The following is a 20,662-nucleotide window of genomic DNA, read 5'->3' on the forward strand; positions in this document are numbered from 1 at the left end:
AGCAGGCTAAAAGATTCCAGTTTGTGAGAATTTAAAACAAATCATGGTCTGTAGCTGGGTGGGTGGGAAAAAGGATGGGAACAAGCCAATGATCAGCACTTTTCTGCCCACGTGAGGCTCTCACAAAACTTTCCTCCTGGACCGTTATCAGACCCCATGCTGCAGCCAGTCGACAGATTCATTAAATAACACAAGTTATAAAACTTTAAAAATGGGGCATTTACAGTCAGGGACATAAATACGTGCTTTTAAAAGTGTGTACATACATATTTACAGAGTTGCAAGATCAACCATAATAGCCCTGAAAAAAGTCCCTTTTTTTTTTTTTGCATGACCATTCCTACATACTCTTAAAGGGTCCCCTCTTTCCACTTTGGGTCTGGTGCATCACCATCAAAAATGGGGCTGAGAAGACAGCGCCAAAGTGGTCTCAGACATCCTTGTCTGGGGTCTGCCCCAAAGGCACAAAACCCAAGACCCTCACTGAACTGGGTCCACACTCCTAGCTCAGCTCACCCGTTTCTCCGAGACATGGACTGCTCCATCAGAGACGAAGTCAGTTCCATTGTTCCCTGGCAGGCGATGGACGGTCTCCGGAAATCTCTCCCCCACCCCAGCCCCCCCCCACCCCCAGGCTTTTTAATCATCCAACTTATTTTTCATTTCCCAGTTTCTGTTTGTTTCCCTTTTCAGCCAATTTGAGAAGCTCAGACACTAAGGGTGTTGATGGTCCCACCAAGTGAGGCAAAGAAGTACACGAGGAGCTCACCCCCTGCCCCGACCAGATCCCTTCCCGTCCTCTGCCTCTCCCACAGGAGGAGTCTGATCTATAAAGGGAGACCAGGACTTTTTCCCGGACGCACAGGGCCTGACGGATGAGAATGGCAAATCTGGAAACAACTCAAGAGCCAGCAGCTCAGATTGCTCAGGCAGAGAGAAAAGTCTTCCAAGTGCAAGGGCCAAGGGGGATGATCAGCGAGGCTCCGAAGTGTCTACAGGCTACAGATTCCCAGAGACATTAGGGGTGAGGGAAGGCAGGGGTGGGGGGAGATGAGGGGGGCCGTGGAGGAGGGGGCGGGAGCGGAGCTGGCCAGAAAGGGAACTTGGCCTCCTCCTGAAGGCCTTGCTTGGACAGGGCTGGAGCTGACCCCTGGGGCCAGACCCAAGTCCCCGCCGTGGCAAAAGACAACCAGAGAAGCAAAAAGCAGGATCAAGGAGCTCTTGAAAAATTGCATAGTAGGAGGGGCCTCTCCCAACAGGAAGGCTGAGCTGCAGGTCACGGCCCGGGACAGCACCCAAGTGTCATCCTCGGTGCCGAGTCAGCTACTCTCCAGCCTCCCTGGGGTTCAGGACCCTCGTCTGAAGACCACAGGCACACGCATACGCTCACACACATATACACACGCACTCCTCTCTTGCAGGCTCATGGATCTGGAATAGGTCGGTACTTCCTGCAGGGCAGAAGGCCAGTCCCTTTGGCTTCATTGACTCCAGGTCACTTCAGGTGCTGAGGAGAAAAAGAGAAGAAAAATAACAATGACGGCTACATATTCAAGAGCCTACCTCTTTGAGCATGGTCCCTCTACTGAATTTTTCTAGTTAAATTATTTTCAGACGTATACCACCTGTACAGAAAGAGCACGGCTTGATGAACTGTTAGTGAACACACCTGTGTGACCAACACCCAGATGGAGAAACAGAACATGACCAAACTCCCATCAGACCCAGCCAGGCACCTCTTGAGGACACCCGCCCACCCTCATCCCCTAGAATAACCACTCTCCTGACCTAATTACCATAGATTGCTTTCACTTGTTTTTATTTATTTATTTACTTGTTTTGGGCTTTTTATTTACTTTATTTCTTTACTTATTTTTGAGTCTTCAGTGCTGCAAGCAGGCTCTCTAGTTGCAGTGAGCAGGCTTTTCATCACGGTGGCTTCTCTTGTTGAGGAGCCTGGGCTTAGTCGACCCACAGCATGTGGAATCTTCTGGGACCAGGGATCAAACCCATTTCCCCTGAATCGGCACTTGGATTCTTAACTACTGGGCCACCAGGGAAGCCATAACCCATTTTTTGACTTAAATAAATGGAATCAATTGGCACATGTGCCTTTTGGGTCTGGCTTCTGCATAATGTTTTGGAGATGCACCCACCCGAGGATGCACACGCTCATCGAGCATGTGGCCCTGGTTCTTTCAGTCCATGCTATGGATTCTGGTACAAGGTCAGGCCACTTTCATCTGCCTAGTCCACTGCCCATGCACAGACGGGTGGTTTCTAGTCTGGGGCCATCATGAGTAATGTCACTAGAACATTCTTATATGTGTCTAGAAGGCATGTATGGTGCACATGTGTACATATTTATGCTAAGAGGAAATGCTGGGCAGTAGGGTGTGTGTATATAACATATGAACATGTGGTACACATGTGTATACACTTCTGCTGAGTGTACCCCTAGCAATATAATTGCTGGGCCCTGGGGAAGGCATAGGTACAGCATCCGCAGATACTGCCAGACAGTTTTCCAAAGTAATTACACCGTCACTTCATTCATGCTAATACACTAAACAACCCTGGTGGCAAGTGACACAGATCCCCGTTTCAATGGAAGAGACAGGCTCAGAGAGCAGAAGGAACCTTTACAAGGTCAGTCTGATGAACAGAGATAGGGTCAGGCCCTGTCCCGAGCCTATGTGTGCCCTGTGTCCCGAGGGAGTGGCTTACCCCTCATCCTGCCTCCAAGAAAACCCTGGTTACGGTACTTGGCACAGAAAGCCAGGCCCATGAGTGACTGTTCAATGACATTTATTGCCCAGGGTTGACTATGAGCCTAGAGTTGGGCTAGGCCAAGTTCAGGGGCTCAGGTCTCTCATCCAGTGGAACTGGTCATCATTTACTATTACCACTACAGGTACTATCTACTATTGCTATTACTACTACTAATAATAATACAATAATTCAGTGAAAAGAATAATAATTATATCTCTGATTTGTAGGAAGACTTACTACATACCAGGCATACGAAGTGCTTTCCATGTGCTAACCTTTGCAGTCCTGACAATATAACTGTGAGAGGGGTATGCTCATCCCTTGCTATCCACAGGGGATTGGCTTCAGCACCCCTGTTGATGTGTGGCATGTTTAGTCATGTCCAACTCTTTGAGACCCTATGGACTGTAGCCCACCAGGCTCCTCTGTCCATGGGATTCTCCAGGCAAGAATACTGGAATTGATTGGCATTCCCTCCTCCAGGGGATCTTCCTAACCCAGGGATCTAACCCATGTCTCCCGCATCTCCTGCATTGGCAGGTGGGTTCTTTACCACTGAGCCACCTGGGAAGCCCTCAGAACCCCCAAGGATACCAAAATCCACAGATGCTCAAATCCCTTATATATAGTGGTGTAGTGTGGAATTTTATTAACCCACATTTACAGATGGGCAAATTGAAACAAGAAGTGAAGTACCTGCCAGGATTATTGGAATGGTGATTCAGCTCCATGAAGTGTGCTCCTATGTCAATTTCTACTCCCCGCAACCACAGACCCTTTGACAGGGCTGGAAAGAGAGCTGCTCCTGGTGGCACTAGGTGCCTTAGAGAGAGGGAGCCTCCTTCCGGTTGGAGGCCAGCATGCGCCCTGCCCATCTGAGCAGGAGCAGCAGGAGGAAAGGAAGGCAGGCCAGCATGCAGCAGCCTGTATTCCCCCTGGCCAAGTGTGGCTCATTTATGTAAGTTTCCTGTGGGTTTTCAAGTGGGATCCATACAAGAAGCCATCTTGCCAGCCCCCGACCTGAAAGGCAGCCCTCCAGGGAGGAGATCACAGCTGCAGACTGGACCCCTGGGACTGGAGATGAAGGACAGCTGGCCGAAGCTGTGCCAGGGGGAAGTTCACCTCTCACGGAGACCCTCCACCATCCATTCCCAGGACCCCATGGGAGGGCCAGCATCAGGAAACCTGCCCCAAGGCTAGCCAGTCTTAGCTAAGGAGCAGTGACAGCCAAGAGGAGCATGACATGTTGACCAGACAAGTGAGTGGTGCCAGTCCCTGTCCCAGACAGCTGCTCCTAGTCCCTACCCTGGACAGCCCCTCCTAGACCCCTGGGCACAAGTCTGGCTGGTGCCTAGGACTTGAAAGAGACGGAGGTGAAATAGGATGTACAGTGGGAGCTTCACGCTGGACTAGGCAATGTGGCACTTTGTTACACCTGAAAGTGAAAGTGCTGGGCTTTGCCTGAGACATCATGAGAACATGGAAGAGGAGGCAGTGGAAGGCAGGTGCTGGAGAAAAGCCAGGCTGCTCTGTGCTGGTCCCTCACTTGGGTCAGGCTGTCCAGTAGGCTGATCACAGAGCCTCTACCTGGGCGAGAGCAGGAGGATGAATGGCAGTCCTGGGTGCTCTGAGGACATTATCATTTTCCTCAGGACAAAGTCCAGTGTGTGTACACTGGGCACAGACCACAAAGTCCATTGTCCATCTGGGCATCAGAAGACTGACCCCCTCTGTCTCAGCTTCCCCTCTCCATAAATAGAGGGTGCTGGCCTATACATCCCTTCCTGTGCTAAAATCCTTTGCCATGGCATCTCAAAACATCATTCTGGAACTGTGTTAAATAGTGCTATGGACTGAATTGTGCCCCCACTCCAATATCCACCACCTGCCCATGATCGTACTCTAACTCTCAATGTGATGGCAATTGGAGGTGGGGCCTCTGGGAGGTGATTAGGTTTAGATGAGGGCATGAGGGCGGGGCCTTCATGATGGGATTAGTGCCCTTGTAAGAAAAGGTGCCAGGGCTTCTTCCCTCTGCCATGTGAGAACACAGCCAGAAAGTAGCATCTGCAGGCCAGGAAGAGAGGTCTCATTAGAGCCTGATGATTCTGGTACCCCTATCTTGGCCTTCCAGCCCCCAGAAATGTTAGAAGTAAATATCTATTGCTTAAGCCCCCCAGTCTGTGGTATTTTTCTGTGGTGGCCCAAGCAAACTAAGACACACAGTATAAGTCGGATTTTTTTTTAAGTCATTTTTTAAGTGGGCAAAGACCTAAACAGGCATTTCTCCAAAGAAGACATACTGATGGGTAATAAACACATGAAAAGATGCTCAACACCTCTCGTTATTAGAGAAATGCAAATCAAAACTACAATGAGATATCACCTCACACAGGTCAGAGTGGCCATCATCAGAAAATCCACAAACAATAGTGTTGGAGAAGGTGTGGAGAAAAGGGAACCCTCTTGCACTGTTGGTGGGAATGCAAACTGATACAGCCACTAGGAAGACAGTATGGAGATTCCTTTAAAAAACTAGGAATAAAGCTATCACAACAACCCAGCAATCCCACTACTAGGTATATACCAGAGGAAACCAAAATTGAAAAAGATACTTCTATCCCTTTGTTCACTGCAGCACTATTAACAATAATAGTTAGGACATGGAAGCAACCTAGATGTCCATCAACAGATGAATGGATAAAGAAGTTGTGGTATATACATACAATGGAATATTACTCAGTCTTAAAAAGGAACACTTTCGAGTCAGTTCTAATAAGGTGGATGAACCTAGAGCCTATTAAACAGAGTGAAGTAAGTCAGAAAGAGAAAAACAAATATTATATATTAACAAATATGTATGGAATCTAGAAAGATGGTCCTGATGAACCTATTTTCAGGGCAGCAATGGAGATGCAGACAGAGAGAACTGACTTATAGACACAGGAGGGAGAGAGGAAGGAGAGGGTGGTACAAATAGAGAGAGTAGCATGGAAACATATACACACCATGTGTAAAATGGATAACCAATGGGAATTTGCTGTATGATTCAGGGAACCCAAACCAGGACTCTTAACATAAAGGGGTGGGAAGGGGTGGGAGATGGAAGGAAGGTTTAAGAAGGAGGGGACATATGTGTGCCTAGGATTGATTCATGCTGATATATGGCAGAAATCAAGGCAATATTGTAAAGCAATTATCCTTCAATTAAAAATAAAAATTTTTAAATAATAAGTTATACATACTTATTATTGTTGCTGTTTAGTTGCTAAGTCATGTCTGACTTTGCGACCCCATGCACTGTAGCCCACCAGGCTCCTCAGTCCGTGGGATTTCCCAGGCAAGAATACTGGAGAGGGTTATCACTTCCTTCTCCAGGGAATCTTCCTGACATACTTATTTAAAAGTTTAAAACATAAAAATTCTAAAATTAGGGAAAAAATTAAATAAGATTTTAAGGAGCAAGTTTCAGTCCCTTTGAAATTAAACTGTTGAGTTCTGAGCATTCACTGTTGGTGAGTAAACAGAAGAAGCTGTGAGCTGCAGAGACAAATAAAATTGGGCTTCTAGGTATCCAAGCACCCAGCTTGGGAAGCTGTACTCATTTGAAACTAAGTGGAAAAGAACACACCTGTCTAGGGTCGCACACGGGCCCCAGAGGAGGGCCTGAACCTGCAAGGCCTGCTTTCGGCTGAGACTGCAGTAGCCGACAGAAACGCCCTAGTCTGTGCAGAAATCACTCCAGCCGCACCTGACCCCCCTCAGGCTGCAAAGAATACCTTCTCTGGGCTGAAAGCCACATCCAGCCAGCCCATCAGCATGAAAGTCCACATAGCTGCCACAGGGGTGATCCCAGGACACACCTGGGACCAGAGTGGGGAACTGCTCAGCCCGCACTGCCTGCCTGTTCTCCAGAACACTCTAGCCAAACCAAGTCTCCTCTCGGGGCCCCCATTCTTCCCTCTGTAAAACGGGTGCGGGGATGGTGTCCTGGGCCACCCAGTCCTGAGCAGCATCCATCGCACCGTTGCTCCACTGCACTCCTGACTCAACTCAGCTCCCATCTCGGGAGCTGGGTCCCAAGAGGCAGGCTCAGTGTCAGCTCCACAGACAGGCTCTCATGGGGAAGTGGGTTTTACATCTGGTCCCCTCCTGAATGAACTCCCAGAGAAATAAGGCCAGAAACTCCACCTGCTGAGGGAGGGAAAAGGGAGCGAGCCATGGGAAGAGGAGAGGCGGGAGGGAGGAAGGCTCAGCACAGAAGACCCCAGAGCTTCAAAACTCAGCCCCTCTTGCCTTAAACAACTGCATTCTCATTCCAAATAACCTTGGCCACATTAGGCAGGCATCCCCGAACCTGAGTGGGTCCCAGAACTTCAGGACCACTTGCTAATGCAAATTCCCAGGCCCTGCTCACCAGAGTGCTCATTTAGTGAATTGGAGTGGTACCCTGGGGTCTGTATTTTTAACCAGTACCCAATCATTTGGGCTTCCTGGGTGGCGCTAGTGGTAAAGAACCCGCTTGCTAATGCAGGAGACTTATGAGACATGGGTTCGATCCTTGGGTCAGTAAGATCCCCTGGAGGAGGGCATGGCAATGCACTCCAATGTTCTTGCCTGGAAAAATCCCATGGACAGAGGAGCCTGGCAGGGGTAAGGTCCATAGGGCCGCAAAGAGTCATACATGAAGCGACAGCACAGTCGCCCCAGTCGTACTTGAAATGCTGGTCTTGGGACACAATGAAAGAAGACATGCCATGTCACCAGCAGAGAAACCCAAGCCAGCTCGAAGTCAGTAGCAAAGCCCAGCCCCTCAAGAGGAAAAGTCCAGCTTCCATGAATAAATTCAGGTTTCATCATCAGAAAATCTAGACGGAGGCTTCTGGTTCAACATAAATCTCAGTTTTATATTTTATGAATTAATATTACTTCCACTTTCAAATACATGATGGAACAGCTTTTTCCGGGCTGAAAGCCACTGAAGGTTTCAAGTGTTGAGTGCGATCAGTAGTACTTAGACTTACCTGGTGTTTATTCTGTGCCAGGCAAGGTTCTAAGTGCTTTCATACATTTGACACTTGCAATTCTCACAATCCTATGAAATAGGTACTATTGTCACCCCCATTTTATAGATGTGGAAACTGAGGCTCAGAGAGAGAGAGAGTAGCGTGCTGAGGTCCCGCAGCCCGTAAGTGACAGAACTGGGATTGAACCAGGTGGTCCAGGGTCCACACTCTCACCCAGTCCAGCAGGAAGGCCTCCTGCCCCACTGAGCACACAGCAGGGTGCTCCAGGAGTCATCATGCCCATCCCCCTCTCTCCTGCCCAGCCCACCCCAAGCCCCGCCCCCAGCCCCTAGAGCCCCGGGAGGCTGCCCCACCCTCTGAGTACCTGTCAGGGAGCAGGCGAAGCACCTACTCTTTGAAGAGGGATCCCTGGAGCTGGGCTGCAGCTGTGGCCTTGACATTCCTACACTGTCTGGTGATGTATGGGGCGGCTGGTGGAGGACATCGGGATGCCAGGCGGAGACTGTAGCTGTGTGGGGAGAGGAATAACACACAGCGTCACCAGGGGCCCAGCCCAGTGGGTGTCCCAGGCAGCACCTGGAGGGCCTTGGTGCTGATGCCCTCTCCAGGCACCTTCAGGCCAATGGGAGGTGAGTTTTAACAACCACCGTGTTCCATCTACCCGCTTCCCTCTGCTGGGAGGCACAGACCAGGAGAAGCATCTAACTGCCAGGTTCTGAGATATTGTACAGGGAAGGCCCACCCTGAGGACCCCCACTGGATGGGCAGGTGAGCCAGGAATGGACACTTGCCATGCAGATGGCAGCTTGACCGCTTCCCCACCTCCTTTCATGGGCATTGCTCTCCCCGCAAAAAAGCATCTGGGTATGCTTTGGTACCAAGTTACAACCATTGCCTGCAGAAAGGAGAGGAGGGAGGGCTGGGTCCCCTCCAGGCCATTAACTCTGCACCTGGCAGCCATCCCAGTCTCACTGTGCCAAGAACGTTTGTGTCAGGGGTCTCAGAGTGGGTGTAAACCAGAATCCCTTGACACCATTTGGTCCTATTTGCTACTACAGCCCTTCAAATAGGATTTCTTTTTCAGGAAAGCATTATTATTATTTTTTAAGTAGCTAATGCAGAGACTTCCCTGGTGGCCCAGTAGGTAAGACTCTGCGCTTCCACTGCAGGGGGCACAGGTTCAATCCCTGGCCGGGAAACTAAGATTCTTCATGCTGTGTGGCGTGGCCAAAAAAACTAATAATAATAAAAATAAAAACCTGAATACTCTATTAAAAAAAAAAAAAAAAGGTAACCAAGACCATCATTCCTCCCCTTCCTTCATCCACCTAACTCATACTCATCTTCCAAATCCTAGCTGGAATACCACCTCCCCCAGGAAGCCTTCCTTCTCTAATTCTTGGATGAGATGTCCCTCTTGTGGGTTCCCACTGCCCCTCCTATTTCTTCATCACAGCACTTGTTATACTGAGTCACAGTCACAGAATCATGTGTCAAATTCCCTCAGGAGCTATGCAGTCTCAAGGTCGGGGCCCCTGTCTTGTTCACTGCCGCATCCTCAGTTTAGCGTCACAAAAACAAATATTTGTTGAATAAGAGCTACACAAGGACTTCCCTGATAGTCCAGTGGTCAAGAATCCACTTGCCAATGCAGGGGACATGGGTTTGACCCCTGGTTTGGGAAGATCCCACAGGCCACAAGGCAACTAAACCCATGAGCCACAACTACTGAGCCCACGTGCCTAGAGCCTGTGCTCCACAACAAGGGAAGCCACTGCCAAGAGAAGCCTGCACACCTCAACAAAGAGTAACCCCCATCTGCTGCAAAAGAAAGCCTGTGTGCAGCAATGAAGACTCAGTGCAGCCAAAAAAAGAATGACACATACGGTGCCCAGAATTGTGCTATTTTACATATATCAAGTGTCTTACTCTTCATACATGGGGGATACTCTATTAACTCTTATTTACAGATGGGTAAACGGAGGCACAGAATGGTCAAGTAACTTGTTCTGGGTCCCAAGTCTGCCTCTCTGGGTAGAAGAATGGAAGTGAGGTGGGTGTGCTGCTCTCTTCCAGGTGTTGGCTGTGGCCCGCTCTGTTGGACAGGGCCAAGCTAGGAATGAGGTCCATCTCAAAGGTGAAACATCAGGGTTTCGATTAGAGGTTCTCAGCCAGGGCACAGATTTGGCAATGTCTGGAGATATTTGGGGTCGTCACATCTGAGGGCAGGGATACTGACACCCAGCATCTGGTAGGCGGGGCCAGGGATGCTAAACTAAACATCCTAAAATGCACAGGATGCCCCCACAACAATTGATCTGCTCAGATATTAAAAGCACCACGACCTGTCGAGAATGCGTACTCAGTCTCTCAGTCATGTCCAACTCTGTGTGACCCCATGGACTGTAGCCCACCAGGCTTATCTGTCCATGGGATTTTCCCAGGCAAGAATACTGGAGTGGGTTGCCATGTCCTCCTCCAGGGGCGCTTCCCGACCCAGGGATCAAACTGGAGCCTCCTGTGTCTCCTGCACTGGCAGGCTGATTCTTTACCACTGAGCCACCTGGGAAGCTCTCCCAGAATAGAAGAACGTATAAACAGCCCAACACAGAAGTTGTCAGGGGAAGACTTCTGCCCCTCCACAAACCGGACCCCCTCTGAGGACCTAGCTCGCAGCCGTGGCTCAGGGCTGCCCCTGCTTCAACTCCTCCCCTGCACTGTGCGATCTGGCCTGAGCGAGATTTAAGGCAGAAAACAGAGACCCCATGCTCAGCAGCAAGCCTGTGCCCCAGATAGACTAAAAGGTCCATGAGGTGGCCTGTGGAGGGCACCCCAGGGTGACAAGACCCCTCAGCCAGCTAACCCAGTGCTGGGAAGGGACAGTCAGCTGCCAGGTTGCCTGGAAACATAGATGACCTGCAGAACCTTGTCCAGCCAAAGAATAAGGGACAATCCTGGCACATGGCAGGTACCCCACGCTGTCCCTTCTCTGGGGCAATGTCTCCAGAGGAATAGAGCAGGACAAATGGCAGCTTTGGGGACAACAGGCTAGCATCCTCAATTTCCAGTTTCTTCCTCTCACTGTCACCATGATCACACATCTATCAAACATTCAGAAATCTAACCAGTCAGGGACTTCCCTGGTGGTCCACTGGTTAAAAATCTGCCTTTCAATGCAGAGGGTGTGGGTTCGATCCCTGGTTGGGGGACTAAGGTCCCAAATGCCACAGGGTAACTAAGCCCACATGCCACAACTACAAAGCCCACGTGATCTAGAACCCATCCGCTGCAACAAAAGATCTCAAGTGCCACAACTAAGACCCAATGAAGCCAAAAATAAATAAATAAACATTAAAAAAAAAAAAAAAAACCCTAATCAATCAAAGGTGATACTCGACCTCCCAGCCTTCTCCAGCTGCCATGGGCACCTCTGCTCCCTTATGCTCTCTTCTACTCTCAGGCTCCTGCAGCCTCACAGCCATCGACACTCAGGAGCAGGTTTGCTTCTCAACCGTAGGTGTCCACCTGGTCAGGGGCAAGGTCCCCAGAGGTGGGTGCCTTCTCACCACCCCTCACACACTGCCCTGCCTCATGGAAGATAACATGGGCTGACATGCACAAGGACCCCTGTGATTCCCAAATGCTCTCTCTTCTGTTAAATCTGGAGTCTGCCAGCAGTGCAGGAGGAAGGAAGGAATAAGTGCTTTTAAACCCATTTCACAGATGAGGAAACTGAGGCTCAGACAGATGGAGACTTTCCTGGGGAGCAAAGTCCAGATCTTTCAGCTCCATGAGCCACAATTTTGCAGGGGGACACTAAGTCACCAGCTGGGTGTTTCTTTAAGGGATTAGGGTTTTGATGTACTATCTCCTGGAGTTTGCTCAAACTCAAGTCCGTTGAGTTGATGATGCCGATAAAATACAGTATCAGTGAGCAGTATCAATGAGCATGGTGTTTTGATTGTTGCTGCTGTGGGGTGGAGGAGGCAGCCTGGCCATCAGAGACCTGAGTGCGAGTTCCCACCTTCATACTCGCTGGAAAGCCTCCCTAACTCCTGGCCTCCAAACCTCAGTCGCCTCATCTGTAAAATAGAGACAACCCCTGGAGCTTGCTAATGCAGAGCCGGGATAGAGAGGGACTGGGAATGAAGGATCCTTGGCCTTCTGAGAAGAATTCAGCTAGAGGGGGATGTTTCTGAATGTCCTGGGAAGGCAATGGGAGGGGAGGGAACATGGAAGCAGGAGGCCTGCTGGGCCCTGCCTGCTCTGTCCGCCTTCTTCCCTCTCTTCCATCACCTGGTCAGGTCTTCTGCACAGCCTCCACACTGGCTCCCCTCCCATAAGGTTGTGACGTGTCCCCGAACCCCGGGCTCCCAGCAGGGACCAAGCTCTTACATGCACAGCCCATCCCCGCCAACCTCCCAGCCACCTCATTCCTTCGGCTCCTGTTTCCCCAGCTTCACAAGACTTCCTTCAGCACATCGACGTGGAGCCCTCCTCCCCGTGGCCTTCAGCCTCCGATGCTCACCAGAGTCCCCTGAAGCTACCCCCGGGCCCATGACATCAGATCTCTGAGGTGGCCTCAGGCAGCAGCATCTTTTAAGACCCACAGGGGTCTCAACGGGGGTGGGGGGCAGGCTGGGAACCAGTGCCCTGCAGATGGTCCAGGGCTGGCCCCCTGAGTTCTCAGCCCACACAACCCTCACCTCCAAGGGTGGCTCCACGTTATCTATGAGATAGTGGTGAGTGCGGGTCTAGGACTACAGAATCAGGCTGGGTCTGCTCATCACTGCAGCCTTAACACCTAGTTCTGCGTGTATGGACAGCAGACCCTCAAAACATACTGAATGAAGGAGTGAGTGACAGACTTAGAACTTCTGGTCGCCAGGGGGAAGGGACAGTTAGGGAGTTTGGGATCGACATGCACACACTGCTATATTTAAAATGGATAGCTACAAAGATCTACTGTACAGCACATGAACTCTCTCAATGTTATGTGGCAGCCTGGATGGGAGGGGAGTTCGGGGGAGAATGGCTACATTTCTATGTATGGCTAAGCCCATCTGCTGTGCACCTGAAGCTACCACAGCTTTGCTAATTGGCTATACTCTGATACAAAATTAAAAAGTTAAAAAAAAAAGGCAGTGAGTGATCCTAGACCCTAGACATCCCACACACAGGCGTCTCAGACACAGAAATCTGTGCACATTCAGTGCAGAAGCCAGCACCCTGGTTAGTGGGCCCCTCGAGCATCCCGCCTCAGAACCTTGTAAGATGGGTGACGCTCATTATCCAGAACCCAAGGTGCCCAGAAAGGGCAGGACGACCACTTCTTCACTGTCAGAACCACCCTTCCCCCACGCTGAAGGCACCGGAAGGGCAGAGTTGCCCCATTTGGCTCTTGAAGGTGTCATTTCTGTTTCCAGTGGTCCATTCCTGCAGACCCTCCCAGAACGCTTCCTCCAGCAGTCACAGGGCTCTCCGTCTCTCTTCCAAGTTCTTGTTCAAGGGCCTCTTTCTCATTGAACCTCCTTCCCAAACACTCTATTTGAAATAGCAACTGCTCTGCCCTGACACTCCCAGCCTCCAGTCCATTTTTCTTTCTTTACTGTATTCACCACACCAACACGCTCGGTGTCTAACTGCTGTTTGCTTTCTGGCTCCATTGGAGGCATTTTGTCCCTGATGGACCCACATCTAAACCCATGCCTGGCACGCAGTAGGGGGCCTTTCATTATTTGCCGGATGAATGGCATGTCTGCTACCTGCTAAGTGTTTTGCCAAGAAAGCTCTGGTAAATGGTGTACACTGAGGTCTTCACCTGGTTATGGTCTATGTGTGACTTAGTGATGCCTAAAGGGGAAAGCGCTTGGTTTCAGAGGGAGACCGATGCCACGCGCGAGGTGGCCGAGACTGGGGCCTCTGGGCTCCCAAGTAACCATGTTCTCTCTCAACCCCCAGTGGCTTCTGGTGAAGGAGGCAGCAGATACCCTGAACTACACAAGAGAAAATAGAAAGAGCAGGAGGGAAGACCAGGGTCAGGAAGAAGATGGGGAAAGGTGATGTGGAAAAGGGCCCAGCGTAGGTCCCAAGCAGAGAGAGTGATGCAAGGACCTGGTGAGGATTTAACAGGGCTGGTCTGTCTGCATGGGGTGTCTGCACAAGCTGATGACTCACAGGCGAAGCAGGGCAGCACCTTAGCTGGTCTTCCTAGAGCTTGAACTCACTGTGCTCTGGGGACCTGGGGAGAAGGTAACGTCAAGGAGCAGGGCCCATACCTGATCTCTTATCTGGGGGCAGAGGGAAATGAAGGAGCAACAACAGAAACTAAGGCGTGCCTAATAAAAATGAGCTAAAGCTGCCAATCACTGAACAGATCATTTAATGACATGAAAAGGCAATTTACAGAGAAGTCCAAAGCTGGTGAATATGCAAAGATGCCCGGATGCCCTGCAACTGTCCAGGAAGAGTAGTTAACACAAGAGGCCGCTTTCCCAGGTCAGACTGGGGACACGTGCCATATGGGCAGTGCCTGTAGGTGAGGGAAGGAGAGAAGGATGAGGGCTGCCCCCAGGTTTCCTGACACCTGGGGAGGCTGAGTCCACCTGCCCCCATCTCCTGAGAGCATCTCCTCACTCGGCCGGAACATCAGAGAAGGAAGAGGGGGTGGAGGGGAGGGTCTTATAGGCCTGGGTAAGTTGGGAGCCAGACTATCCCTCTGGGCAGCAAGTGACGTGACCCAACGTGGCCACTGTGTTGGACACAGCAGGATAAGCAAGAACAGAGCTGGGAGACAGGTTAGTCCAGCAAGATGGTGGCCAAGGACATTGAGAAGTGAGCAGTAGATTTGGGATACATTTTGGAGCTGGATGGGGGGGATGGGGCAGGTGGATGAGAGTCTAGACCAATTCCAGAGTGGGTAGTTTGTTTAACTGAGAAGGGGAAGACAAGAGAAAACTTGGTTGGGAGCTATGTTTTGAAAGGATCACCTTTGCAACACTCACTAGACACCCAAAGGAGACCTCAAAGAGGGTAAATTAAATGAAACTAATGAGCTTGGGGTGGGTCAGCATTCAGGTGGATTGGACAGGCTCAGGGGAGGGGAAAGCCACCCCCTGTCTAGACAAATTCCAGGGTAGGGGTGCAGGGACTCAGGATGGGATGTGGAGGAGCAGGGGATGACCGTGAGAGTGGTGTCCAAGTCGACATGTATTTCAAGGAGGAAGAAGAATGAAAGGTGTCCAACTCTGCGGACGTGTCAAGGAAGATAGAGAACCGATCGCGGCATTTGTTGCCCAGAAGCTGCGGGTAACCTTAGTAACAACAGCTTCCAGGATATGGTGGAGACAAACACCTGAGAGAAGTGAGCTCAAGAGAGATGGGGAGGAGAGGAACTGAGGCAGGGGCCCAGAGAGTTCCACCAAGGAGTTTTAGGTCAAGGGAGGGGCTGCCGGTTCCAGGACAGGCTCTCTGGGTCTCTGGGGTCCCCACCGTGCTCCCCACCAGGCTGCCTGGGCCTTCTGAGCAGAGATCCCTGCCTGCACCCCCTGTTTGCCTCTTCCGCCTGTATGAGTCAGGTCAGGAGGGATTTCTCGGGACACAACCCCCAGAGCTGGCTGGCCACGCAGCCGCCGCGGAGTCTTACATAACCCTCCATAAATTCTCAAGAAAGTGATTCATCTCAAGTCAGCGTCTGACGTTCAGCACTTCTGCAGGCAGCGAGGGAGAGGCAAAGGGTGTGCAAGCCGATGCCCAGGTGAGATAAGCTGAGATGACATTCCCTGGAGGTGGGGGAAGCGTGAATAGATCACTACCTGCTTCCTGGTACCCACTACTTCCGGGAATGGTTGGCATCCGAAGCAGGCTCCACCTTCCGCTCCAGGGAGGCCCCGCCCACTCGAATGGGACCGCCCCCAGCTTGAGAGTCAAGGGTGGGAGTAGAGGAACAGTCCTGGGATGCCGGAGCCTGAACTTCAGTCCTTGAACCACCACCCATAACTTGCTATGTGACCTCTGGAGATGCCTCCACCTGTGTGAACCATGGTAGTCTTGTTTGTAAAATGAGGATGTCAAACAAGGGGGAAAGGTAATTGTGTATTTACTGAGTGCCTACTATGCCCTGGTCTTCTCCAGGAGCATAGAGCCCCTTGGACTGCACGGAGATCAAACCAGTCAATCCTAAAGGAAATCACCTTGAATAGTAACTGGAAGGACTGACTGATGCTGAAGCTGAAGCTCTAATACTTTGGCCACCTGACATGAAGAACTGACTAATTGGAAAAGACCCTGATGTTGGGAAAGACTTAAGGCAAGAGGAAACAACAGAGGACAAAGTGGCTGGATGGCATCACTGACTCGACGGACATGAGTTTAAGCAAGCTCCGGAAGATGGTGAAGGACAGGGAAGCCTGGCCTGCTGTAGTCCATGGGGTCATAAAGAGTCGGACGTGACTGGGCGACTGAACAACAACAACTACGCCCCAGGAGTTACTGTAGGGCCTTCATTCTCGGACGGGATGGTGATGACCTGCATCTCAGAGAGGAGGAGACAGAGGCTCGATAGAGGTGAGGAGGCCCCACAAACATGCTATCTCTGCCAAAAGGGGTACAGTCAAGCTCTGAAGCCAAGACCACCTGACACCAAAGCTTGGGCCCCTTTCCAGACACAGTCCTTGTAGTGACAGGGGTCAAAGAGCTCTTTTCAATATTCCAAAGGGCCTGAAGAGTGACCCTCTGCCCACTGAACAGCCACATGGCCACCCACAAAGCCAGAAGGCAGCTTTGGGTGGAACCATGTCAGCTCAGAGGAGCCCTGGCAGCAGGTCTCAGACTCCAATACGGGAGACAAGAAAACAGTCTCGGTGCCTGCCCCTCTCCTCAGTCTCATGGATTCTGATTTAGCTGGTATGGAGTCCAGGCACGGAGGATTTTTTAAAAGCCAGTTGTTGAGAGCCTCAGTCTGAATCCATCTATTCAAAGTGTGGTCCTCGGACCAGCATCAGTAGTCTCTGGGAGCTTGTTAGAAAGACAGCTACTCAGCCCTCATCTGACCTTCTGAGTCAGAATCTAGATTTAAAAAAAAAAAAATTTATTTTGGCCATGCTGCTCGGCCTGTGGGATCTTAGTTCCCTGACCAGGGATGGAACCTGTGCCCTCTGCCGTGGAAGTGCAGAGTCTTAACCACTGGACTTCCAGGAAAGTCCCAGAACCTACATTTTTAATTAAGGTCCCTGGAAAGGCACCTGTGTGCTGCAACTGGGGGAGCATGGGGCTGGGGGAAAACCCCTGCAGGCGGCATGCTCGGTGGTGGCCTAGTTCTGAAATCTGGGGCAGGACCTGGTGCCTAGTGAAGTTGTACAGGGAAAGTCTTTGCAGTGGGAGGGCTGGGGGAAGGGAAATGAAAGTGGTCCTTAGGGGATGGGGCAGCCATTCAAAACTACTGGCCTGGGCAGTTGCTGTGGTTCTTGGCATCTTGGGCCCTGGTAGCTTAGATTGTTGTTTATTGTTCAGTCACTAAGTCATGTCCAACTTTTTCTTCAACCCCACGGACTGTTGCCCACCAAGCTCCTCTGTCTATGGCGTTGCCTAGGCAAGAATACTGGAAGAGGTTGCCATTTCCTTCTCCAGGTAGCTTAGGTGGTTTTTCCCATTTGATCTTCCCTTAACCATGTGAGATGGCTTCTTGTGCCTTTTTATGGCTGAGGAGACAGTTGCAAGGGAGCAACTCCTTGTAGCTCCTTGTAGGTCACAGAGAGGTGCAAATAGAATGGAAAGACGGAAAGTTAGAAAGGAAGGCAGGATTCTCAGAGATCTGACCCCAGAACTGAAGTCTGCCTCTCCACAGGCAGCTCCCCTCCCTCTCATCAGCCCTGAGGGTGGCCATGGGCTGGGGCTGGCTCCAAAAGACCACGCCTGGGTCTTGAGGCTTTTAAGCCAGGTTCTTGGGTCTTCAGGCTTCTCTGGTGAAGAACTGCCTGCAATTCAGGAGACCCAGGTTCAATTCCTGGGTCAGGAAGATCCCCTGGAGAAGGAAATGGCAACCCACTCCAGTATTCTTGCCTGGGAAATCCCATGGACAGAGGAGCCTGGCAGGCTACAGTCCATGGGGTCGCAAAGAGTTGGACACGACTGGGCAACTGACACTTTCACTTCATTTTCTTAGATCTGCAGAAGCCATGTGTTCCCCAACCCTGTTGGACTTTAACTCCAAACACCAAGCACATGACAGCTCATAACACAAGCCGGTCAATAGGAAGGCTGGCCCAGCCAGCAATGGCCCCTGCCAAAGGAAGTTTCCTGGCTGGGAGAACCTGGCCATGGCTGCCTCTGGTCCTGCCAGGATAGGCGAAGGGCAGGGGATCCCAGAGGCCAAGTCAGCAGCCCATCACTCTCAGATGAGGACAATGAACCAGAGCAAGATGGTAACCTGTTCAAGGTCACACAGCAAGCTCTTCTTGGGAAGGAGTGAGGGGGCATGCCTGGTCGCACTGCTTTGTAGGGGACAATGAGGAAGGGCAGCATGAGGCCCTGATGGACTTGGGCAAAAGTAACCCTGGGGGCCAGGCGGCCTCCTCGGCATGGCCCAGATGAGGGCACTCCCAACTTTGTCATTGCTTCCACTCACCTGCTGCCCCCTGGGGACTCAATCATGGAGAGTACAGAGAGTCTATGCACTTCTCACCCACCTGCCCACCTGCCACCAGGAGGTGTTCTCAGAGACGGTTCCCTAAACGATAAAGGCAGATCAGGATCTGGGCTCCCCATGAAGTCCAACCCTAACTGGGCCTGGCTGTGTCACTCCAAGACCAAATTATCAAAGGCAGTGTCTTCCTAGAAGGTTACTCTCACCACCCCACTCAAACCAGGGTCCCCAACACACCCTCCCCACTCCACTCGGAGCAGTGGGTCATGTCTGAAGGATGTCACACCTGCAGGAGATGTCACGGTCTGAGAGGTGCAAGCTGTGGATGAGCAGCCCAGACAGAAGGGAGAGAGGAGCAGACTCCTTGGTGCTCAGCTCTGACCCCTGGCTACATCTCTGCCGCTGCCTTTTTTTTTTTTTTCCTGGAACCACTCGGTTCAAGCCCAGATGCTGGCCCTTCTCTTCTCTAGATGAGCCAAAACAGTCTGCTTTCTTCAAAAGGAAACTTGTAAGAACGGGAGGGAAGCCAAAAAGAAAACAGGAACAAATGCAAGTGTGACAAGACTGATGGATTGCATAGAAAACAGATTCCCAATTTGGGACAGAAACGGGCTCCCATGAGGTCCAGATGGGAACGCTCTTTGAAACTGTAAAATTCTATAAGGACACTAAAATTTAATTATTACGAACACTCCATCTTTTAAAGTTGTCTAAGACCAAAGAAGTTAAAAAGATTAAGTCAACTCCAGGGATAAACCCTCGCATGATCTGGAGTTGTTGGAACTTAGAGTCCTGATCACAGGATTTCTCGAACTTGATGCCTGCTGCCTGTCCGAGGATATCAACGAGAAGAGGGGGCTGCCTTGATGGAAAGCTTTGTGGGATCTCAGGGGCTCTTTGCTACCCAAGGCATCTTGACTAGCCTGTCCTGGGAGGCATGGGCATGCTTGGCTGGCAGGGCGTCCCAGACGCAGGGCTGGCACAACCAGGGGAAAGACACGCTTGCTATGTGCCTGAACCAGATGTGAGTCAGTGGGTGATGACGCTGCCCAAAGGGGAGGGGTGCTGTGGGCCTGCAGGCATCCTCCTCAAGGGTGAAGGGGACTGGACAGAGGCTGCCCCTGCACCTTCTCCCCATCTCTGCCCTGAGATCCCCAAGGCCTGCACCCTGAATCCCAGCTGACCTCAAAGAGGGGGTCCAGTGGCCAGGGTTGGGACAGTTTCATCCTTTTTTATTTTTTACAGAGCAGGAAATGGAGGTGACCTATAGATGATAAATGACTTGGACGCAGGCCGTTGACTCCTCTCTAAGCTGCTTGGGTCTCACTAGGATCTTGCACTCCATTTGGTTTGGGAACCGCTCACTTGTGGAGGGCTCCCTCCCTACATAAGGCACCACCCAGACACTCCTGAGGAGCCCCCAGTCTCATGGTTGCAGACGGGGAGTGAAATCCCTCCTGATTTTCCTTCCTTCTGATCAGCATCTCCCAAACTGAGGTTCAGTGGAACAGGTTTGCCCAGATGTTTCCCAGGTTCTCATTACCCATGCTCATTACAGCAGCCAGCATGTCCATGCTGACTGCATGCTGAGCGCAGTGCCTGCGGCCTGACATGGAATAACAAATGCAGCCTCCACGAGATGCCTGTGAGATGAGTACTGCCTTGGTGTATGAGTGAGGAAAAAAGGCACTGAGGGGTTCGGCACCTTGCCCAACAACACACAGCTGGCTGGCGAGAAGCAGACGTGGGACTGAAGTCAGAGCCACTTACTCCAGAGCATGGGGTCACGGAGTCAAACAGACATGTCTGTGCAGGATTTCTGAGTTTTTCACATGCCCACGGGTAGTGTAGTTTCCCAAGAGGAGGATGCAGGATGTCGTTCACCCCAAAAGTGTGTTCCTCATTTATCTGATAACTATGTATTGACCGACTGCTCTGTGCTGGCCTGGTGTTGGGGGCACAGTGGGGTGCCAGGCAGACATGAACTCTGAAGGCACAGTGACTGCAAGGGGATGGTTTGGGTCATGGTGAACCTCAGAGGGCACCCTTTAAGCACTCCAAAGTTTGGTGTTTGTTTTTTTTTTTAATTTAGCCTTTTTAGACAGAAAATTTCTAAGATCAGCCACATGAAGCAACACGTCCTGAATTTGAGTTCTTATTCTCTTTGGGAGCCAGATTTTCAACTCTGCACATGTACACACGGCATCATGTGCCATCAAGG

At 51.0% G+C, this 20,662-nt stretch overlaps 1 protein-coding gene and 1 long non-coding RNA gene across 14 annotated transcripts in view; one reads left to right on the top strand and one right to left on the bottom strand.

Annotated features, from left to right (window-relative positions):
• PRDM2 (PR/SET domain 2) overlaps window positions 1-20,662 on the bottom strand; it is a 135,667-nt gene that overhangs the window by 498 nt on the left and 114,507 nt on the right. For 11 of the 13 annotated variants that reach the window (XM_055582643.1, XM_055582633.1, XM_055582640.1 and 8 more), the window contains one exon: window positions 8,176-8,307. In XM_055582643.1, coding sequence (XP_055438618.1) covers window positions 8,187-8,307 — 121 coding nt within the window. In that variant the 3' untranslated portion in view covers window positions 8,176-8,186. Of the gene's footprint in view, window positions 1-1,408; window positions 1,508-8,163; window positions 8,308-20,662 lie in introns of those variants that run through there. The other 2 variants (XR_008714979.1, XR_008714978.1) reach the window with 1 other exon arrangement.
• LOC129653202 (uncharacterized) lies at window positions 890-1,653 on the top strand. The gene is made up of 2 exons (XR_008714980.1): window positions 890-1,024; window positions 1,422-1,653. It is a non-coding gene; the product is annotated as an uncharacterized LOC129653202 (long non-coding RNA).

This window comes from Bubalus kerabau, chromosome 5 (genome assembly GCF_029407905.1).
Source record: "Bubalus kerabau isolate K-KA32 ecotype Philippines breed swamp buffalo chromosome 5, PCC_UOA_SB_1v2, whole genome shotgun sequence".
NCBI classification, from domain to species: Eukaryota; Metazoa; Chordata; class Mammalia; order Artiodactyla; family Bovidae; genus Bubalus; species Bubalus kerabau.